The 23,757-nt window shown below is 38.3% G+C and overlaps 1 protein-coding gene across 1 annotated transcript; it reads left to right on the forward strand.

The window, feature by feature from the left end:
• Positions 1–8,681: 8,681 nt before the first annotated feature.
• Positions 8,682–23,694, forward strand: si:dkey-6i22.5 (polyamine-modulated factor 1). Its single transcript, XM_039752766.1, has 5 exons — positions 8,682–8,990; positions 13,251–13,356; positions 19,430–19,530; positions 22,251–22,446; positions 23,044–23,694. The coding sequence occupies exons 1-5, from the start codon at positions 8,722–8,724 to the stop codon at positions 23,089–23,091; spliced, it is 720 nt and encodes a 239-aa protein (XP_039608700.1). The 5' UTR covers positions 8,682–8,721; the 3' UTR covers positions 23,092–23,694.
• The last annotated feature ends 63 nt before the right edge of the window (positions 23,695–23,757 follow it).

Consider the following 23,757-nt stretch of genomic DNA (forward strand, 5'->3'; position numbering starts at 1 on the left):
ATTCAACAATAACCTCATTTATTTGGAATTCTAAACATCCACGCATCAAAAGAGCGACCCTACAAAGACAAAAGGCAGAAGCGGCATGGCTCTACCTAACTTCCAGTTTTATTACTGGGCGGCAAATATACAGTCGATAAGAACCTGGACACAAATAGAAGAACATACACAGGCATGAACCGCAATGGAAGTAAAATCCTGCAGTACTTCTTTGTATTCCCTGCTCTGCGCTCCAATAAACACACGTTATCGGCAATACACTAATAACCCAATTGTGCTCCACTCAATTAGAATCTGGAACCAATGTAGAAAGCATTTTAAGACGGAGAAGCTTCTTTCTGTGGCACCTGCAAAAGAACCACCTCTTTCAACCCTCACAAACATGTGCAGTTTTAATATCTGGAAAAATTTGGAATTAACTTGCTTAGAGATCTTTATATAGACAACGTCTTTGCATCCTATGAACAATTACATTCCAAATTTAACATTCCAGCTACAAATTTCTTTCACTATCTTCAAATCAGGAACTTTGTTAAACAGAACCTTCCAGATTTTCCTCATCTTGCACCCTCATCCACGCTGGAAAAATTATTGCTCAATTTCAAGGAGTTAGACTCCATCTCTACAATATATAAAATCCTTTTACAATCCCTTCCTTTCAAAGATCCAAGAGGACACTGGGAAAATGATCTCTCAATTAATATATCAGAAAAGGAGTGGAAAGTAGCAATGCAGAGAATTCACTCGAGCTCCATATGTGCAAAGCATACAATTATACAACTCAAAATTATATATCGAGCACATCTGTCTCGACTAAAACTCTCAAAATGTTTCCAGGACATGATCCAACCTGTGAACGCTGCAAATTAGCTCCAGCCTCACTAGGTCACATGTTCTGGGCCTGCTCCAAATTAACATTATTCTGGACAAAAATTTTTAATTACCTCTCAGACAGTCTTGGACTCACAATCCCTCCTAACCCATTAACAGCTGTGTTTGGGGTTCTTCCAGAGGGTCTTAAAGTGGAGAAAGACAAACAAATTGTGATTGCATTCACTACACTTTTGTACGCAGACTTATTCTGATAAACTGGAAGAACCCAAACTCTCCTCTTTTAAGTCAGTGGGAAACTGATGTGTTATATTATTTAAAATTGGAAAAAATCAAATACTCAGTTAGAGGATCTGTGCAGACTTTTTTCAAAACATGGCAGGATCTAATCAGTAATATTTTGAAATGATTTTATAAAGCACAGAGAATTTGTTGATTTAGGTATTTTTAAAAGCCTTAAATTTTACACCGTTTGGCTTGCTCTCTCTCTCAAGGGTGGGGATCGATCTGTTCTTAGCATAATTCTTTTTTTTTTGTAAAAACGTGATTGCTATGTATTGATTGTAATAAAATTAATAAATAAATAAAAAAAAAAAAAAAAAGAAATATCTTCGTAGTACATGTTTAATTATTCTATCCTTCACGCCAGTCCCAGTGAAGAATATAGATTATTTAAATGACGTTAAAGTTTTATCTGTATAATATAATATAAACATATTTCGCTGCATTTCATCTTAAAAATGATATCGTCATCATATGTAAATACGCGCTTTATAAAGTGGCTCAGGTTGTGCGATATCATAACTAGCACTTAGCACTCTGGAGAAGGTTTTTGTCCAGGATATCCCTGTACTTGGCCGCATTCATGTTTCCCTCGACTGCAACCTGTCGTCCTGTCCCTGCAGCTGAAAAATACCCCCACAGCATGATGCTGCCACCGCCATGCTTCACTGTGAGGACTGCATTGGACAAGTGATGAGCAGTGCCTGGTTGTCTCCACCCATACCGCTTAGAATTAAGGCCAAAAAGTTCTAAGGACCTCAGACTGGGCCAAAGGTTTACCTTCCAACAAGACAATGACCCTAAGCACACAGCTAAAATAACGAAGGAGTGGCTTCACAACAACTATGTGTCTGTTCTTGAATGGCCCAGCCAGAGCCCTGACTTAAACCCAATTGAGCATCTCTGGAGAGACCTAAAAATGGCTGTCCACCAACGTTTACCATCCAACCTGACATAACTGGAGAGGATCTGCAAGGAACAATGGCAGAGGATCCCCAAATCCAGGTGTGAAAAACTTGCATCTTTCCCAAGAAGACTCATGGCTGTATTAGCTCAAAAGGGTACTTCTACTAAATACTGAGCAAATGGTCTGAATACTTAGGACCATGTGATATTTCAGTTTTTCTTTTTTAATAAATCTGCAACAATTTCAAAAAATCAATATGGGGTGCTGTGTGTACATTAATGAGGAAAAAAATTAATTTAAATGATTTTAGCAAATGGCTGCAATATAACAAAGAGTGAAAAATTGAAGGGGGTCTGAATACTTTCCGTACCCACTGTAAATGAAACAGTCCTCTTTGTATTTAGGGTTCTCATGGAAAGACTTAGTGATGATGGTCATGTAGACTTCTGGCTTTAGTCCATCAATGTTGTAGCATCATGATGCTTTGAGTAGCGCCACCACCACCACAAAGAAACTTGAAAAAGAAACAGAAGAGAGAGTAGGGGTCAGTATGGATTTTAGAGTCACCATGAATAGTTATTATGATGAATTGAACATACAGAGTATCAGGATTAAGTTAAAGTGAAGTTATAAAAAGGCCATGTTAAAGTAATGTGTTTTCAGCAGTTTTTAAAGTGCTCTACTGTATTTGCCTGGCGAATTCCTATTGGCAGGCTATTCCAGATTTTAGGTGCATAGCAGCAGAAGGCCGCTTCACCACTTCAAGTTTAGCTTTTGGAATTATAAGGAGACACTCATTTGAAGATCTAAGGTTACGATTTGGAATATAACGTGTCAGGCATTCCGATATATAAGATGGAGCAAGATTATTTAAGGCTTTATAAACCATAAGCAGTATTTTAAAGTCAATCCTGAATGACACAGGTAACCAGTGTAGTGACATCAAAACTGGAGAAATGTGCTCAGATTTTCTTTTCCTAGTTAGGATTCTAGCAGCTGCATTCTGCACTCGTTGCAAGTGATTTATGTCTTTTTTGGGTAGTCCTGAGAGGAGTGCGTTACAGTAATCTAGTCGACTGAAAACAAAAGCGTGAACTAATTTCTCAGCATCTTTCAATGATATAAGAGGTCTAACTTTTGCTATGTTTCTTAAGTGAAAAAATGCTGTCCTAGTGATCCGATTAATATGCGATTTAAAATTCAGGTTACAGTCAACAGTTACCCCTAAGTTTTTACTTCCGTCTTAACTTTTAATCCTAATGCATCAAGTTTATTTCTGATAACCTCATTGAATCCATTATTGCCAATCACTAAAATTTCAGTTTTCTCTTTATTTAGCTTGAGAAAATTACTATTCATCCATTCAGAAATACCAGTAAGACATTGTGTTAGTGAATCAAGAGAATCGGGGTCATCAGGTACTATTGATAAGTACAGCTGTGTGTCATCAGCATAGCTGTGGTAACTCACATTATGCCCTGAGATAATCTGACCTAATGGAAGCATGTAGATTGAGAAGAGCAGCGGACACAGGATAGAGCCTTGTGGAACACCATATCGGATATCATGTGTCTTTGAGTTGTAATTACCACAACTAACAAAGAATTTTCTACCTGCCAGGTAGGATTCAAACCAATTTAAGACACTGCCAGAGAGGCCCACCCATTGACTAAGGTGATTTCTAAGAATATTGTGATCAATGGTGTCAAATGCAGCACTCAGATCTAAGAGGATGAGAACAGATAAATGGCCTCTGTCTGCATTTACCCGCAAGTCATTTACTACTTTAACGAGTGCAGTTTCTGTGCTGTGATTTGTTCTAAAACCTGACTGAAATTTATCAAGAATAGCATGTTTATTGAGGTGGTCATTTAACTGCATAATGACTGCCTTCTCCAGAATTTTACTTAAGAAAGGCAGTTTAGAGATGGGTCTAAAATTTTCAAAAGCAGAGGGGTCAAGATTATTTTTCTTGAGTAGGGGTTAAACTACAGCAGTCTTAAGACAGTCTGGGAAGACCCCCGTATTTAATGATGAATTAATTATGTCAAGAATATTATCTATTAGCACGCCTGATACTTGTTTGAAAAAACTTGTTGGTATCGGGTCAAGGACGCAGGTGGAGGGTTTCATTTGAGAGATTATTCTATGTAAATCAGGTAAATCTATCCTGGTTAAAGAATTGAATTTGTTTAGAACGGAGTACTGGGGTTTAGGAGAATCCGCAGTGTTGGGGAGATGTACTATGTTATTTCTAATGTCATTAATTTTTTGATTGACAAATACAGCAATACCCTCACAGGTTACACTGGAAGTATTTTGAAGGCATTCCTTTGTGTTACCTGGGTTTAACAGATGATCAATCTTTGAGAACAAGACTCTGGGATTACTAGCATTGTTATTTATAATCTTAGAGAAATAGCAGCGTCTCTCAAGAAGGACTGTGTTATTGTATTTTGTTATTTTAACCTCATAGTCACATATCTCATAGTGCATAGTTTAGTTTTCCTCCATTTACGCTCAGCTCTACTGCATGTTCTCTTTAAATCAGACACTATTTGGGTCTTCCATGGAATAACAATGCCAGAAGATTTTTTAACTGTCTTTTCAGGTGCAACTATGTCAACAGCAGCTCTCACTTTAGTATTTAATCTTTCCACCTTACTATTTACATTATCCTTGCTGTTATAGTTGTCACTATAAATGGACTGATTGCGTAGAATGTTTGTAAGTTTTAAAGCTGCTTATGAATTAAAAAAGTGTTTTTTAACAATATGCTTCTCATGAATGTTTTGTATCATTATTTCTATATTAAATAGTAGAAGAAAATGGTCTGATAGACCCGTATCAATGACCTGCTTTACATCAACTTTTAGTCCTTTAGTAATTACTAAGTCTAACGTATGACCTGCTTTATGTGTAGGTTGATTAACGAGCTGCCTCAAATCAAGAGTCCAGGAGGTTCATGAATTCCTTTACTTTTAGGTCACACTGATTATCGATATCAAAGTTAAAGTCGCCGACTATTAAGAGTGTGTCATAGTTTGTAATTAAAATTGACATTACAGATGCCGGTCATAAAATTAGAATATCATGACAAAGTTCATTTATTTCAGTAATTCCATTCAAAAAGTGAAACTTGTATATTAGATTCATTCATTACACACAGACTGATGTATTTCAAATGTTTATTTCTTTTGATTTTGATGATTATAACCGACAACTAATGAAAGTCCCAAATTCAGTATCTCGGAAAATTAGAATATCAATTAAGACCAATGCAAAAAAAGGATTTTTAGAAATGTTGGCCAACTGAAAGGTATGAACATGAAAAGTATGAGCATGTACAGCACTCAATATTTAGTTGGGGCTCCTTTGGCCTGGATTACTGCAGCAATGCGGCGTGGCATGGAGTCGATCAGTCTGTGGCACTGCTCAGGTGTTATGAGAGCCCATGTTGCTCTGATAGTGGCCTTCAGCTCTTCTGAATTGTTGGGTCTGGCATATTGCATCTTCCTCTTCACAATACCCCATAGATTTTCTATGGGGTTAAGGTCAGGCGAGTTTGCTGGTCAATCAAGAACAGGGATACCATGGTCCTTAAACCAGGTACTGGTAGTTTTGGCACTTTGTGCAGGTGCTAGGTCCTGTTGGAATATGAAATCTGCATCTCTATAAAGTTCGTCAACAGCAGGAAGCATGAAGTGCTCTAAAACTTCCTGGTAGGCGGCTGCGTTGACCTTGGACCTCAGAAAACACAATGGACCAACACCAGCAGATGACATGGCACCCCAAACCATCACTGACTGTGGAAACTTTACACTGGACCTCAAGCAATGTGGATTCTGTGCCTCTCCTCTCTTCCTCCAGACTCTGGGACCTTGATTTCCAAAGGAAATGCAAAATATGCTTTCATCAGAGAACATAACTTTGGACCACTCAGCAGCAGTTTTGTCTTTAGCCCAGATGAGACGCTTCTGACGCTGTCTCTTGTTCAAGAGTGGCTTGACACAAGGAATGCGACAGCAGAAACCCACGTCTTGCATACGTCTGTGTGTGGTGGTTCTTGAAGCACTGACTTCAGCTGAAGTCCACTCTTTGTGAATCTCCCCCACAGTTTTGAATGGGTTTTGTTTCACAATCCTCTCCAGGGTGCGGTTATCCCTATTGTTTGTACACTTTTTTCTACCACATCTTGTCCTTCCCTTCGCCTCTCTATTAATGTGCTTGGACACAGAGCTCTGTGAACAGCCAGCCTCTTTAGCAATGACCTTTTGTGTCTTGCCCTCCTTGTGCAAGGTGTCAATGATCGTCTTTTGGACAACTGTCAAGTCAGCAGTCTTCCCCATGATTGTGTAGCCTACAGAACTAGACTGAGAGACCATTAAAAGGCTTTTGCAGGTGTTTTGAGTTAATTAGCTGATTAGAATGTGGCACCAGGTGTCTTCAATATTGAACCTTTTCACAATATTCTAATTTTCCAAGATACTGAATTTGGGACTTTCATTAATTGTCAATTATAATCATCAAAATTAAAAGAAATAAACATTTGAAATACATCAGTCTGTGTGTAATGAATGAATCTAATATACAAGTTTCACTTTTTGAATGGAATTACTGAAATAAATCAACTTTGTCATGATATTCTAATTTTATGACCGGCACCATGCGGTCTTTTTGCACGACTCCTTTTGGTGTCAGTGGAGCTCAAAGGCAGATCTTCGTCTTTTGATTAAAGCTTATGGTGCATTACTGCCACCAACTGGACTTTAGTGTGGTGTGCATTATGATGGCTAAAAAAATGTAAACCTTTTTTTTAGAGTCAAACTGAATAGCCTTATCGTTTGCAAATAGCGAAAAAATATTCAATGATACCAACTAAAGTTACTTTCATATCCAGTCACATTTTTCAAAGTTCATTCTTTTCTTCTGTCTATGCTTCACATTGAACTATTTCATGTCCTCCGGTTTCTCGATGATCGCAATGACCCCACAATCCTAGCAGATGTTTTCCAAGTACGGTACATCTAGTGAATTACTAAACATTGTGTATCTTATTCTTACAGTTTTTCTCGATGGCTTAGACGCATTTCTTGCAAATAAGCTTCCATTTCCCAAAAATCTAAACACAATTGCATAACTGCACATGCAACTCCCCAAACTTCAAACTTGCAGGTCAAATCCAAACTCAATCTTACATCAAAAGCACATTTTGCCTTCAGACATCACACAGAAGCCCTTAAAATCACAAGCACTACGGCCGAGCCTTACACCATACTGAGCTCAACTCAAAACACTGCTGTAAAACCTGTACCTGTTACTGCAATGAGTAATGTTACTCATGCACCCCCAACTACCTCTTTACATACTGAACACTGTGTAAACAAAAAATGTAGACATTTACCAAAAAATGTTATCCTTTAATGTATAACACATAAATGTAAGTATTGCCTTTTATCCCCCCCGACATTAAGGACATGGTGAAAACGTGTATTTTGTGATTAAAGTGGAAATTTCAGATTTAATCTCGAAATGTCCACTTTAACCTCATAGTTTACTTTATAATTAAAGCAGACCGTCGTAAACGTCATCCCAGATTTTAATCGCTACGAGCTTCTTGGACCTGACAGCAACAGCAAGCAGCAATAGATCACCACACAGAACACATTAAATATATGATATTCCAACTCTCCGCAAATTTAGAATCTTTAGATTCATACTTAATATCACTTTCATGATGAAATGCATTAAAGTATGTATGTTACATTTTACAGATAAATCGTTAATTTCGTTTAAATAATGAATACTGTTAACAATTACACACATGGGGGTGACACGGTGGCAGAGCGGTAGCGCTCCTGTCTCGCAGAGAGTTAAGTTGCTGGTTTTTCCTGCCTGGAGTTTACATGTTTTCCTGCTGGGTTTCCACAGTGTGCTTCGGTTTCCTTCCAAAGAAATGCAGATTTGGTGCCGCTAAAATGACTTCAGTGTACGTGTGTGCTTGTATTCAACTTGCATTGAGCTGAGGCACCGGCCAGGGATTGTTTCTGCCTCGTCCATTCTCGCCCCGTGCCCAATGCTTGCTGGAATGGACACATCTCTGGATTGATGGATTTCATCATTAGAGATCAGAGATATTGAGTTATGGTGTCATCGAAATTGAATGGGTGTTCCAGGCAATTCACAACACAGCGAAGCCGAACCTGTTCTCACCGTGGTAATATCTCGCACTGTCACCTGCTGAATTCCTCCAGGTTTACGTAAAGTGCGCGCGCAAGTATAAACAGTAAAACGCTGTCGTAGCAGGAGCGTCCGTTGCAGCATGCGTCGCATGAAGTACCCGGCCAAGTGTCCAACAGAATTTTGCGCTGCCTATCATAGTTGAGGGATTTTTTTTAACTATCCATCCATCCATCCATTTTCCAACCCGCTGAATCCGAACACAGGGTCACGGGGGTCTGCTGGAGCCAATCCCAGCCAACACAGGGCACAAGGCAGGAACCAATCAAGGCAGGGTGCCAACCCACAAGGGAAATACGACTGCAGTATTTATAAAAAGTGAATGACATTGCAGTGTCCAATAGTCAGAAACCATATCCGGAAAAGGCGGGGTTTTAGTTTTTGTTCAACCAATAAGCTTTCGCTATGCCGATGGGCCGGGCATATTCAGTTGGCGGCTTCTTGTGAATTATCAGAACAAAATGGAAACGGAGGACGCTGTGTTTTCTGTGACGGACTCCGATAAAGAAGTTTGTCGAAATGCAGTGTTCGAATCGGAAGCTGAGTCGGGGGGTATCTCCAGGTTTAGGTCGACGGCGCTTTCAAGCGATGGAAACGAGGAGCCGCTTGAAAACAAGCAACAGAATGCGCCTTCGGCGGATGCCATAAACGAGCAGCCCCGGCGCTCCCGACTGAAGCTGTTCAAGAAAGTCATGGAGAAGAGCTTGAAGAAACTTACCAGCGACAGTAGGTGGGCTTAGACCGGCCGAGCGAACCGCAGCACTTAACGTGCACCGAGAGCAAAGCGCGAAAACCTGACAACCTGGACTATATTATTGCAAGTTTTGCGCAGATAACTTTGTTGAGGTTACCTGCCAGAGAGCTAGCCACTGTTGTTGTTTACCTTAAACCATTTGAGAAGCCTTGAACAGTGCAAGACACTGATCTTAAGATGTCATGTTGATTTATTTTTCCTTTACTCAACTTGCGGTTTCGGTAGCAAAGCCTGGGTGTGTCTGGTTGTTTAGTTCAAGTTTGCCTGTTGTAAAAGTTGAAGACTAACTTGTGCCCTGTTGGTGATACGGCAGAACTCAGTACGGGAAGCTGCTGTTTCTTGAGACCTTAGCAAGGATTACTCGCGTATCTTGAAGTATCTTTATTTAAATGCAGTGTGTTGAGGTCCTTCTGATTAAGATAATAGACGACCATCGTGTAGCAATAATTAAGTGATCTTGGGGCAGAAGGTTGTAGTGTACCAGGGTGTGTCCGCTATGGGCCTCGCCTTTGCCCTTAGTCCCAGTGTTTACATTTTGATTAATAAGCTCGAGAATTGTGAACCTGCTGATGCAGTGCCAGTGATGTGTCCACGGTGCTTGTCAGGCTTATGGCCCAGCTGCAGTCTGCTTCATTCTATAGCTGGAGATGTGCCGTATCGAGCTCCTTGAAAGCCTGTGAATTATTCCAATACCATAGCATAAATGAAGACTGCAGTCCAATAAGACTCTGTGGGCACCAGAAGTGAATGTGCCAGCCTAACATGTTCACATCTTCGGCAAGACCATCTCCTGTGCCAGTGATGTTGGTACACAACCACCCAATTCTGAAATGTAAAGAAAATATTACAGCCTGGAAGTAGACCAGACCTGTAATTGGACATGGAATGACCCTTATTCAATCTCGCAATGGCCCACGCACTTTGGACTGAAAACATTCTGCAAAAATGACCAGGTGTACCCATGTTAGTCGGGAGACACTCTGTACATTTTTTTCATGTAAGTCAACACCTAAACAAGATACAGTCAGTTTACCGAGGAGAGGGTGGCATTGATTTTATCTGGCCTCATTTTTTCAGCAAACTTCATAAGTCCATAGCTCGAAAACTAAACCACCGAGCAGGCTCAGACTTTGCATGCTGGTACATTAATTGGTATAGTATATGACAAAATTAACAAATTTGGTCCAGATAACCCTGCATTCTCAAAGCAACCCTTTGATATTGACCACAATTTAATTTGAGTGTTTGGCTTAGCTATGTGTAGGACTCAAACTCACATTTGTAACCAACAGAGACTTTTGGTCTTTTTTTCCCAACTTATTCAGATAACTAAATAGGCTTTCTGAAAAAGCAATAAACAGAAAAGTAGCTGTATCAGAGTTTGAAGAGCAAACCTCTCAAATCCAAAAAAATCATTTTGGATTTCACTTTCAGAGCACCCTAACGGCATGTGGGAATATTCAGATAATTAAATATTTTTGATTTATTCTACATTGTTCATTTCTTTCTTTCTTTCTCAAAACATATACCATAATTTTCTTATGCAGATTTTTCATGTTTATTTTCCATCCTAAACATAGGCTGAATGCACCATGTGTCAATAATGATAATCATTGAGTTTTCAGTCAGTAAGTTATCAAAAATGTCAAACTTTTTTCATATGAAATGACAATGTCGTATCTCATAATGCTTAACCGAGAATACAATTCTCCATGGCCAAAAGAGCACCTGATACTCGAATACCACTGTTACATCCCTACAGAAACTCAAAGTCAGGTGTCTGAGTATTCACCTCTGAAGCAGCAGCTAAGACCCTTACATCTTGACGAGGATTGGTGCGATTTGTGACAAGAGTGAAGCGGATGCAGACATCCTGATATGTTTCATGCATCCAAACTATCCTGTACAGTCTTTCCATTGACCATCTAGAGACTATATTTGTTGGTGGCCATTACAGTGTGTCATTGCACACCAGGCAATACCATCTTGATCTCAAAGACAAAAATACTGTACACTCTGCACTTTGATTGAAACAGAAGTGAAATGGGTCACATTCTTGCTGCTGCAATAGCAAGATGTTGATATTTCATTATAACTAGTGTTGTGTTTAATGATAAATCAAGCAGCTATGTGTTCATGTGTTGTACTTAATGTGCCTTTGGTGATTTATTTTTTTCCATTAATCCTGTACTCAAGTTAGTGATGAAGAACTTGGTAGGTATCATTACTGACAAATGGTAAATGTAAACCACGTGTAGACTGGAAAATAACAGTAAGAGATTCACATAAGAAAAGTCAGGCTTGTTTTTGAGAAAGAAGGAACCATGTAGGGTACAGGAAAAGTTGTTCCCCCCCCCCAAAGTCTGGGCATTCCTGCAGTACATTAAGCTGGTTTGAACATTAAACCCAAACTTATTTTTAAGAGGTCTGCTAGTCAAACCCTGATCCATTTTCTTTTTTGTTTATAACCTTTTGAAAATCAAAATTGTGATCATCAGAGGTGACTGTGTGCTGAGGGTGCAGACCTATAAATATCTGGGAGTGCAGCTAGATGACAAATTGGACTGGACTGCCAATACTGATGCTCTATGTAAGAAAGGTCAGAGCCAACTATACTTTCTGAGAAGGTTGGCATCCTTCAACATCTGCAGTAAGAAGCTGCAGATGTTCTACCAGACGGTTGTGGCGAGTGCCCTCTTCTCCGCGGTGGTGTACTGGGGAGCCAGCATAAAGATGAAAGATGCCTCACGCCTGGACAAACTTGTTAAGAAGGCAGGCTCTATTGTAGGAGTAAAGCTGGACAGTTTAACATCTGTGGCAGAGCGGCGGGCACTAAGCAAACTCCTGTCAATCATGAATAATCCACTGCATCCACTTAACAGTGACATCTCCAGGCAGAGGAGTAGCTTCAGTGACAGACTTTTGTCACTGTCCTGCTCCACTGACAGACTGAGGAGATGACAGACTGAGGAGATCGTTCCTCCCCCACACTATGCGACTCTTCAATTCCACCCGGGGGAGTAAATGCTAACATTAATTTTATTGTAATTTTTTTAATTTTTATTACTATTTACCGGTAATTTAAAATTATTTCTTTGTATCAGTACACTGCTGCTGGATTATGTGAATTTCCCCTTGGGATTAATAAAGTATCTATCTATCTATCTATCTATCTATCTTATACTGTATAGTGCATATCTATCTATCTATCTATCTATCTATCTATCTATCAGCCCTGTGTAGATATCTAAACATGGAAAAAAAGTTCAGCCGGATGTATTAGTTAGAAGTATGCGTTCTGAAAGGCTAAACATGGTGAAACCAAAGATGTAAAGTTTTATTTTTTGCATTTTTGAAGGTCTGATCTTACCAAATGGTGTCATCTGGGCCAAACATTTTAATTTTGTTACTTACTATACAAATAAAGGTACTCATATGCAAAATTTGAGCCTGTTGGGTGGTTTAGATCTTGAGATACGTTCTTGTGAAACTGATGTAAAAATAAACCTGGTGATAAATTTGACACCCCTCTCCCCTCACAAAATTGGCTGTAACATGGAAAGTATTAATGTTACATCAAAATAATTTTACAGGGTGTCTCCGGGATTACATAGGTACACCTGGTATTTTTTTCAGAATTTTATGAAACGAAAGTGTGTGGGATTTTTGGAAAATCGGTTGATTTGACATGGAATGTTCAGTATTTATTGATACAGATTATCTATTTCTAAATTGTTTTCCTTTTTTTTTTTTTTTTAAACTTTGACATATTGTAAAGCACTTTGAGATACATCCCGTGCATGAAAATGTGCTATAGAAATGAATGTTGTTGAACAAGAAGTTGATTTTGAAATTCCTAATTGACAAAAGTTTTTATAGCTATATAGGATGGAGGGCACAAGTCAGGTCTAGGGGTTTTATTCTCTTTGGGGAAAGTACTTTTAAATTCTGTCTTTTCAGATATTTTGTTAAAATAATATATATATATATATATATATATATATATATATATATATATATATATATATATATATATATATATATATATATATATTTTTTTTTACTTTTGTGAAAGTTGATTGTTTTATACAGTTCTTGTAATATTGCTCACTTTAAGGGCTTTGATCTGCCTGCCAGATGTACTGTAACATCCACTTTTGTTGCCTTAGTAAATGAAATATGTCTTAGGAAATCCATCCTTAAATTCTTAACTTCCTGGCCTGCTCTGTATTTCAGTTTCCAGTTGTTTGCCCACACTTTCCAGCCATTCTACAAACAAGAGCCTCAAATGACCCAGGCCATCCACAGGCAGTTTGTCAAGGAGCTGAAGGACTCCATTGAGGTAACCTTTAAAAGACCAAGCGAATTCTGCACTGCAGTACTGGGACATGGACAGCACACAGCAGCCAAAGGGGACGTTTCATGTTCTTTGTGTTTTTATAAGACGGTGCTTCCCAAACACGGTCCTGGGGACACCCTGTGGCTGCAGGTTTTTGTTCCAACCAACTTCTGTTTTTAGCCCAATTAAGTGAATTGTTATTTCCCAGCTTCTGTGTTTTAGGGACAATGTAGAAAATATAAAACTAAGTGTGTTAAATTTGATTAAAATGTACTAAGCTGTTATATGGAGTATTTTTTTTTCTTTTTAATGGTATTTTCATCTTGTTTTTCATTCTGCTTTTCCAAGTGTTCTGGTTATTCAGTTTTTTATTTCTAATTATTGGGTCTGTTGCTGAAGTTGTTGCAGCCTTTCATGATTCACTGGTGTTTGCTCAGGTATCTGTTCTGCTGGATTTAAATTGTCATTATTAAGATACAACGAAGGGAGCAAACTGCATGGAAAAAAAGCAAAATAATAGGAAAACAACAAAAGAGAGTTAAGCATTTAAAGCTGTAGCAAAAACAGATTTCTAAATGTCTTCAAATGTAGAAATCACACTGCTGTGCTTTTTTGAATGCAGAATAAGAGAAGAGAAAGCAAGGGCAGCTAATTAAATGAGATCCATTACTAATTGTTGTCACTGATTATGATCTGGTTGGAACAAAAACCTGCAGCTACTGAGGGTCCCCAGGACTGAGTTTGGGAACCACCCTGAATACTCCACCCGCAAGTGATATGTTTTTATTGGTTACTTACCTTATATACTTATTGCAGAGAAAAAATGTAATCTGTTTTAATGAAGAATGAGAGGAAAAACGTTTATAACAATCCAATAGTGACCAGTGCTTTACATCAGCAAACAATGTGAAAACGTCCATATCTGCTTTTTTTTTTTTTTTTTGCTAAAGTCTTATTTATAGTTACCTCTGAAAAAATTGGCTTACAGAACAAACAGGAAAGGCATTCCCATAATACTGTGCTTTTGTTTCGAAGATTCAAGTAGTCCAAACACTCCTGCCTGAAGCTGCTCAACAAAGTTATGACAAGAGTTTGGAGAAACTGTGTGGTGACCGTAGGTGGGCTGAGACCAGCCGAGTAAATCACACTGGGTAACATGCACAGGCAGCAAATACATCTACATGAAGGTTGGCCTGTCCCCCAGATTCTTTGGTCAAAAGTCCTGTCTTCAATTCAAGAGCACAGTATTATGGGAATGCCTTTATTATGTTGAACTGTGGTTTTTCTGGAAGTAAATATTAATAAAAATGTTGGCAAAAAACGTGTTTTCAAGTTTTGAGCATAGGCCTGGATAACAGACATGAGGATTACTCATCACTAATATCATGAGATAGATATATATTTTTCACATCATTTGTCATTGTCCAGCATTGATCACTATTGGGTCCCATTCAGTCTGTACTTTTTCTATGAAAACATAAGATTAAAATTTTTTTCTGCCACCACAAAGTACATGGGGTAAGTAATAACCATTTTGGACGGAGTATTCTTTTTTGGGTACAATTCACATAAAAGGTGAAAATTATTTAAATTGGTAAGCTAAGTTGTAATTTGCACAGTAGCAAGCCAAATTAATAGTTAGTGATATCAACATGATTTCTGGAACTGAACTCCAAATAACTTCCTTTGCATTAAGATATCTAAAATATATTTTGAGATAACTCAAATGTATTTTGAGAAAATAAGTTGGCCGTGGGTTTCAAAATCTGATAATTACGTTTTTAGATATTTATTGTCGTCATTTGCATTTCAAGTTCTTTGAATTCATTTCATGAGATCTCAACCTGATTTTACTGTAGAATTTCCCATTCTTTCAGTGTAGTTTCCTATGTGTCTGAGGATATTCCTGTTGACATCTCTTTTAAGCTTTGAGTGTTCAGTGTTTGTATCCGTGTCTGTCTTGACAGTGGGCTCTTCATGTGGTGTGTTTGCCTGTGCTTTAATAACTTGTTCTTTTAATTCATTTAAAAATGGCATTGATTTTGATTGCAGGAAGATTTCTCATTATTTACTTGTTAATGATGTTTGTCTATTTATTGATATTTATTTATTGCGCCACCTGTCTTAAGTGGGACACCCAGCCCCAACTGTGGAAGAGAGTGCCACTTGCTAATCAAAACTTTCTTTGATAAACATTGAGTTTTGTTAATGCAGGGAAGTGAAATAAAGTATTCTAGCAAAATTGTTTTTATTATCTCTGTTAAAAATCTGTTGGATAAACTGAAGGTTTTCTGTATGACAGAGTATATTGATGCATCAAAATGAAAATGCCTTGCCAGTTTTTAGGAAACAGTGAAATAAATACCAAATGCTGAACGCCATTTTTTCCACTTATTTTTTGTTGGTTTGTTTTTGGGTGATTGCAGCAGGGCTGCCTGTCTTCTCCCAGTGCTGCTGATGTGGTACGTGGAATTGACTCTCCTCTTTGCAAAATTCAAATTCTTCTTTCTTTGCCTTCCATTTTTAAAATAATTTCATTATTATTATTATTATTTCATTATTATTATTGGAATTTTATGTAGCAGAGCATAATTATGATATTATAGCAATAATACAAACCTGGCTAAATAACAAAGATGGGGATGAGTGTAACATAGAGGGATACACATTTTTTAAGAAGGATAGACAGAACAGAAAAGGAGGTGGGGTTGCTGTTTATGCCAAACAGGGTTTAAATGTAAGTCATCTTCAGTTGGATGATGAGCCCCATCTTAGTGAGGACATGTGGCTTCGCCTGGAAAATATTAGGGAAAAGGTCTTATTTTAGGAGTGTGTTATAGACCACCCAATTCAGACAGTAATTTCAACACACATCTTTTTAGTAATATCAAAAAGGCAAGTTTACAGGGGGATATTATAGTCATGGGGGACTTTAATTATCCAAATATTAACTGGAATAACCTTGCAGATGGGAGGAGCACAAGAGCAGGAGTTTTAGAAGTAATCAGCGACTGTTTTTTAACACAGCATGTTAAAGCACCAACAAGGGGTGAAGCCTGTCTGGATTTAGTATTCTGTAATAATCAGGATAGAATTGAGGGTGTAGAGGTGATTGAACCACTAGGGTCAAGTGACCATAATGTAATACAATTCTCAGTATTTTGTAAGAGTACAGATGCAAAGACTAAAATTGTTAAGTTGAACTTTAGTAGGGCTAATTTTGAGCAGATGCATCAAAGTCTAAGTAGGATAGACTGGGATAAGCTTTTAAATGTGGAGACAGTCGAGGAGCAGTGGAACAGGTTTAAAAATGTTTTACATGTAATGCAGGACAGATACATACCTAAATTTGGAAGTAATAGGAAACTAAAAAAAACTCCACGATGGATTAATAAAGATTTAAAAAAGAAGTTGCAAAGGCATATAAGACTAATGACTGCAAAGAGAACGTGCGTATGAGAACATGAGGGCAACCATTAAGAAGGATATCAGAGAGGCTAAAAGACAGTTGGAGAGGAATATAGCAGATAAGGCGAAAGAAGACCCCAAGAGATTCTTTCAGTATTTTAGTAGTAAAAGAACAGTTAAGGAGGAGGTCAAGTTCATCAGGAATAGTAAAGGGAATTAAAAGATACAGACAATGAAATAGCAGATGCCCTAAACTTACATTTTTCTGAGGTGTTTACAAGTGAGCAAGTGGATAACCTGCCAGAGGTAAACGCAACTACTAAGGAGGTACTGAGGGATTTGGAAATTGTAGAGGGAGAAGTGCTGCTCAGATTAAATAAGATGAAATCAAACAAATCACCAGGCCCAGATAATATTTATCCTCGTGTTCTTAAGGAGGCTAGTGAGTACATATATAAACCCTTGACACATATTTTTAGGAAGTCACTGTGCACTGGAGAGATTCCAAAGGACTGGAAAATGGCAAATATCATCCCATTATATAAAAAGGGTGACAGGGCAGATCCAAGCAACTATAGGCCAGTAAGCTTAACAAGCATCACAGGAAAATTAATGGAAGGAATTATTAAGGATAAGATTGAGCAACACATGGCAAGGACAGGAGTTATTCTGAACAGTCAGCATGGGTTCAGAAGAGGGAGGTCGTGTTTTACTAACATGTTGGAATTCTATGAGGAGGCAACAAAAGGATACGATCAAAGTGGAGCTTATGATATTATTTATCTGGACTTTCAGAAAGCATTTGATAAGGTGCCACATGAGAGGTTGGGCATCAAGTTAAAAGAAGTGGGAGTTCAGGGTGATGTTTTTAGATGGGTGCAGAATTGGCTCAGACACAGGAAGCAGAGGGTGATGGTGCGAGGAACCTCATCAGAACTGGCGATGTTAAGAGTGGTGTTCCACAGGGGTCAGTGCTAGGGCGCTGCTATTTTTAATATATATAAATGATTTAGATAGGAATATAAGTAACAAGCTGGTTAAGTTTGCAGATGATACCAAGATAGGTGGATTAGCAGATAATTTGGAATCCGTTATATCATTACAGAAGGACTTGGATAGCATACAGGCTTGGGCAGATTTGTGGCAGATGAAATTTAATGTCAGTAAATGTAAAGTATTACACATAGGAAGTAAAAATATTAGGTTTGAATACACAATGGGCGGTCGAAAAATCGAGAGTACACCTTATGAGAAGGATTTAGGAGTCATAGTGGACTCCAAGCTATCAACTTCCCAACAGTGTTCAGAAGCCATTAAGAAAGCTAACAGAATGTTAGGTTATATAGCACGATCTGTGGAGTACAAGTCCAAGGAGGTTATGCTCAACCTTTATAATGCACTGGTGAGGCCTCATCTGGAGTACTGTGTGCAGTTTTGGCCTCCAGGCTACAAAAGGTCATAGCAGCGCTAGAAAAGGTCCAGAAAAGAGCGACTAGGCTGATTCAAGGGCTACAGGGGTTGAATTATGAGGAAAGATTAAAAGAGCTGAGCCTTTACAGTTTAAGCAAAAGAAGATTAAGAGGTGACATGATTGAAGTACTTAAAATTATGAAGGGAATTAGTACAGTGGATCGAGACTTGTATTTTAAAATGAGTTCATCAAGAACACGGGGACACAGTTAGAAACTTAAGGGTAAATTTAGCACAAACATTAGGAAGTATTTCTTTACACACAGAACGATAGACACTTGGAATAAGCTACCAAGTAGTGTGGTAGACAGTAAGACGTTAGGGACTTTCAAAACTCGACTTGATGTTTTCTGGAGGAAAAAAGTGGATAGGACTGGCAAGCTTCGTTGGGCTGAATGGCCTGTTCTTGTCTAGAGTGTTCTAATGTTCTAATAATATTTGAGTAATTAAGATCCATATAAAGTGAGACCAAAGTAATTCTTGATGAAAGTGGTGGATGTAAAACCTTGAAGGAACAATTATGAGAGCCACCCTAATAGAAAAGTTCTGTCCCAAAACACTTTTACTTGGCACCATCTAGTTTTGAATACCAAAAACACAATGTGTAATGGTGTCATTTCCTCCATATTTGAAACAGCTAGAATAAGCTAGAGGTGAAAAAAAATCTCCATGCATAACAATGGTAAAGTCTTAGGGTGGCTGTTGTACTATTATGAAGATTATTTCAAATAATTGTATTTTATAATATTGCCATTGCTATACAAATTAATACCATAAGTTATAAAAATGGCAAAATATGAGGAATTGAAAAATATTTTTTGTACCATGGATTGCAGTCTGTTTGCTGCAGAATTGAAAACGTGAATTAATTTAAAAGGGAGCAGTGTGGGTTTTTTTTTTTTTCTTCCTACCTTATTCTGGTGGTCTAAATTAACTCTTTGTCAACTTTCATTAAGGAAACTTGAGAAAATCCTGAAAGCAAAAGCCATGTTGGCATACCTCGGCATGATTGTTTGTTCAACTGATCTGCGGGCTAGGATATCAGTCACCTTTTTCAAGTTATCACAAAGAACACTAAACAAAGACTTAAACAGATCTCGATGTGAAATTAAAGCTATTTTGAAAAATGTCTCTGTAAAGCAAGCAAATCTTTTAATGATGTTTGCTGATCTGTTGACCAGTGTGATGTTGTTTTTAGGGAGACATTAAGCTGTTGATAGAAGAGATGCAGCTGGAGTCTGCTCTCTGCACTCTGGATAAGTTAGAACAGGAGGCAGCAAATCAGGAAGAAGCAGCGTGGTGAGTACAGTACTTATAGACATCAAGGTTCATGCTAATTTACGCTTTTCGTTCCCATGGACTGTTGCTCAGTGAGCTGGTAACTGTCCTTGGAAAGAAGAGCTGCATCAGTTGTCACAATTTAATGTCAGACTGTCTCTCAGGGGTCCTTAGTTTAAAGAATGAGATGTGAGGTGGTCTTTTATGCAGTGGTGGCTTTGCCTTTTCACAGCAGTTGGCAAATATTTGAAGCCTTGCTGTATATTGATGCTACTTCTCATTACCAGGTACCAAAGCATTGACGGTGTGGTGTTGAGCTACCGCTTTAATTACATGAGCGAGTATTGATGTGTGAGTAGTACAAAGAGCCACTTACAGAACTCCATGCCATTTCAGAAGTATTTTCAGACCTTCTTCTTTACTAATTAATAAAGGAGTCCGATTGTATAGCGTGCTGTGGGTTTACCTCTCATTGCTGCTGCCCAGTGCAGTTCTAACCTCGAGTGGTTTTAACAAGTATAGGTATTACTCTTTGCTCAGATCTAAGTGTCTCTAACATTTGTTTTCAAATGTAGTGACTTGTACAGAAATAATCTATATGTTAGCATAGCTATATATATTATATATATATATATATATATATATATATATATATATATACACACACACACACACACACAGTGCATCTGGAAAGTATTCACAGTGCATCACTTTTTCCACATTTTGTTATGTGACAGCCTTATTCTAAATGGGTTACATTCATTTTTTTCCTCAGAATTCTACACACAACACCCCATAATGACAACGTGAGAAAAGATTACTTGAGATTTTTGCAAATTTATTAAAAATAAAAAAATTGAGAAATCACATGTACAAAATTGAGCTCAGGTGCATCCCTTTTCCCCTGATCATCCTTGAGATGTTTCTGCAGCTTATTTGGAGTCCACCTGTGGTAAATTCAGTTGATTGGGCACGATTTGGAAAGGCACACACCTGTCTATATAAGGTCCCACAGTTGACAGTTCATGTCAGAGCACAAACAAAGCATGAAGTCAAAGGAATTGTCTGTAGACCTCCGAGACAAGATTGTCTCGAGGCACAAATCTGGGGAAGGTTACAGAAAGATTTCTGCTGCTTTGAAGGTCCCAATGAGCACAGTGGCCTCCATCATCCGTAAGTGGAAGAAGTTCAAAACCACCAGGACTCTTCCTAGAGCTGGCCGGCCATCTAAACTGAGCGATCAGGGAAGAAGGGCCTTAGTCAGGGAAGTGACCAAGAACCCGATGGTCACTCTGCCAGAGCTCTAGAGGTCCTTTATGGAGAGAGGAGAACCTTCCAGAAGGACAACCATTTATGCAGCAACCCACCAATTAGGTTTGTATGATAGAGTGGCTAGACGGAAGCCACCCCTTAGTAAAAGGCACACGGCAGCCCGCCTGGAGTTTGCCAAAAGGAACTTGAAGGACGCTCAGACCATGAGAAACAAAATTCTCTGGTCTGACGAGACAAAGATTGAACTCTTTGGTGTGAATGCCAGGCGTCACGTTTGGAGGAAACCAGGCTCTGCTCATCACCAGGCCAATACCATCCCTACAGTGAAGCATGGTGGTAGCATCATGCTGTGGAGATGTTTTTCAGTGGCAGGAACTGGGAGACTAGTCAGGATAAAGGGAAAGATGACTGCAGCAATGTACAGAGACATCCTGGATGAAAACCTGCTCCAGAGCGCTCTTGACCTCAGACTGGGGCAACGGTTCATCTTTCAGCAGGACAACGACCCTAAGCACACAGCCAAGATATCAAAGGAGTGGCTTCAGGACAACTCTGTGAATGTCCTTGAGTGGCCCAGCCAGAGCCCAGACTTGAATCTTATTGAACATCTCTGGAGAGATCTTAAAATGGCTGTGCACCGACGCTTCCCATCCAACCTGATGGAGCTTGAGAGGTGCTGCAAAGAGGAATGGGCGAAACTGGCCAAGGATCGGTGTGCCAAGGTTGTGGCATCATATTCAAAAAGACTTGAGGCTGTAATTGCTGCCAAAGGTGCATCGACAAAGTATTGAGCAAAGGCAGTGAATACTTATGTACATGTGATTTCTCAGTTTTTTTAATTTTTAATAAATTTGCAAAAACCAAGTAAACGTTTTTCTCGTTTTCATTGTGGGGTGTTGTGTGTAGAATTCTGAGGAAAAAAATGAATTTAATCCATTTTGGAATAAAGCTGTAACACAACAAAATGTGGGAAAAGTGATGCGCTGTGAATACTTTCCGGATGCACTGTATAACAAAACTTTCTAAAAATGTGTCAGATTGTTTAAAAAGTAAATACTTGACGTATTACTGTTGCAGCTTAGTGATTTCCCTGGGTATCATACATCTTTGTCCTCTGCCTGGTTAAAAGCAGACTGATCACAAGTTATGGATCTCTAAAACCAGCTTTATGTCTGGACGTATTGTTTACAACACAGTAACAAACAAGGCTCACTTCATGTTCACAGTAATCCCCTTCTTCTTTCACCAGTCTTTTACTGATATTCCTCTTTACAGTTCATAAAGTTCTTTGCTGTCTCAGTGATTTAAGTAATAATCAAAAATGTTGAAATCCAGTATAGAGATTTTAGGTTGATTTGACTGTACTTGAACAGTCTCTGCAAACTGGTTAAAGTTTATCTTGTCCAAATTTGACCAAAATAGTAATAATAATAAAAAAAACTGTTGTTCTTCTATTGTTACTACTTCAGGCGTCCCAGTGGTGTCCCAGAAGATGACGTGAGCAGCATTCTGCTTCCATATTACCGGAGTCGCCTAAAGGAGCTGCGAAAGACTGTCCATGGACTAGAACAGGAAAATGCCCAGGTAGCAGCGAAGGTTTTGGCACAAAGGGAGGAAATCATGAAGAAGCAACAGCAAATTTCAGACCAATTAGAACAGTGGAAGGTTAGATAATTATTTCTTTTTGAGAAAAGAAAGAACAGGAAATGAAATCAACTTTTAATGTACACTTTGATGTACTTTTACTGAATTTCCACCATCAAATAAAGACCTCTTCACTGGAAATAGAAGACTAATATGGCTTTGTTGTAGGAAATTCCAATAATATGCAGTTTATCAATGTAGACCATATGTTTTTGGTCTTAAACTGTGTTGTGTTATGGTGTTGAGTAATGATTTTTATTATGTACAGTACATAAGCAGACACATTTATTTCTATTTAATTTTAAATGTAAAAAAAAAATTAATAATGTGGTAGCTATTTTTAAAAAAGAATATTCTGTGTCCTTGGAGCCACTGTAACATGCTCTGGTGGTTATTTTTAGGGAGACTTGTTCCTCTGATTAGACCCTTTTGGGGACAAGTGATGGTGTGTCCTCCAGGGGTCTGAGCACACGAATCCATTCTGTGTGCTATCGGACATACGGAGCCACGACTTGCTGTTACAGATTAGATTACTAAACCCTTCGGGTCTAGAATTTGGTCATATTTTACTGTAGTTGAAGATTACTTTTTTTTTTTTTTTTCTCTCCCCTTTTTCAGGATTTTCATAAAGCTGCAGAGAATAAATTTTCTCCGCTCTACCATTAGGAGATCCTTGGAAGCCTTTATTGGCAGTTCTTCAGAGCCTTCGCCAGAAATGCCAGAGCTGCTAGCTAAGAGACTGTGGTTTGGTATGGGAGAAGAACAGAGTTTCTTCAAAGTAATTCTGCCACCTTATGAAGACACGCAGTAAAAGAGCTATTCGGGCCCTGTCACCACATGGTGTGTGGTACGCTTTGGCTTGTTAACATCACTAGTTATCTAGGTAAGGACAATAACCACAGTGGTTCTGCTCTTGTTTTATGAAACCATCTAAAGTGTTTTAGAGTCCTCAAAATACAGCAGATAATGTGTTATTATTTACATAATGTACATACTTTGTAGTAGCATATTCTGGCCATTGTTAAAGATTTTATGTAACTTTTTACTTTTTGTATTATAGTTTTATTGTTAATATACAAGGTCTAGTTATCTTTCATCTGCTTGTAACTGTAGATCATTTCAAATTTCTCAAGGTAAATTCTGTTTATTAGCTTTCAAAGAGAATTTTCCACAACATATTTACACAAATTCCAATTTGAATAGACAACTGCAATTGAAGTATGGGAGCTTGCAAAAAAGTATTAAAGTTTAATTTAATATGGGAAAACATTTGTGAGAATTGTAAGTCTGTTTCTCTTTAACATTCTCCCTTTTTTACAATGCTAATATTGT

Source organism: Polypterus senegalus, chromosome 1, assembly GCF_016835505.1.
Source record: "Polypterus senegalus isolate Bchr_013 chromosome 1, ASM1683550v1, whole genome shotgun sequence".
Lineage (NCBI taxonomy): Eukaryota > Metazoa > Chordata > Cladistia > Polypteriformes > Polypteridae > Polypterus > Polypterus senegalus.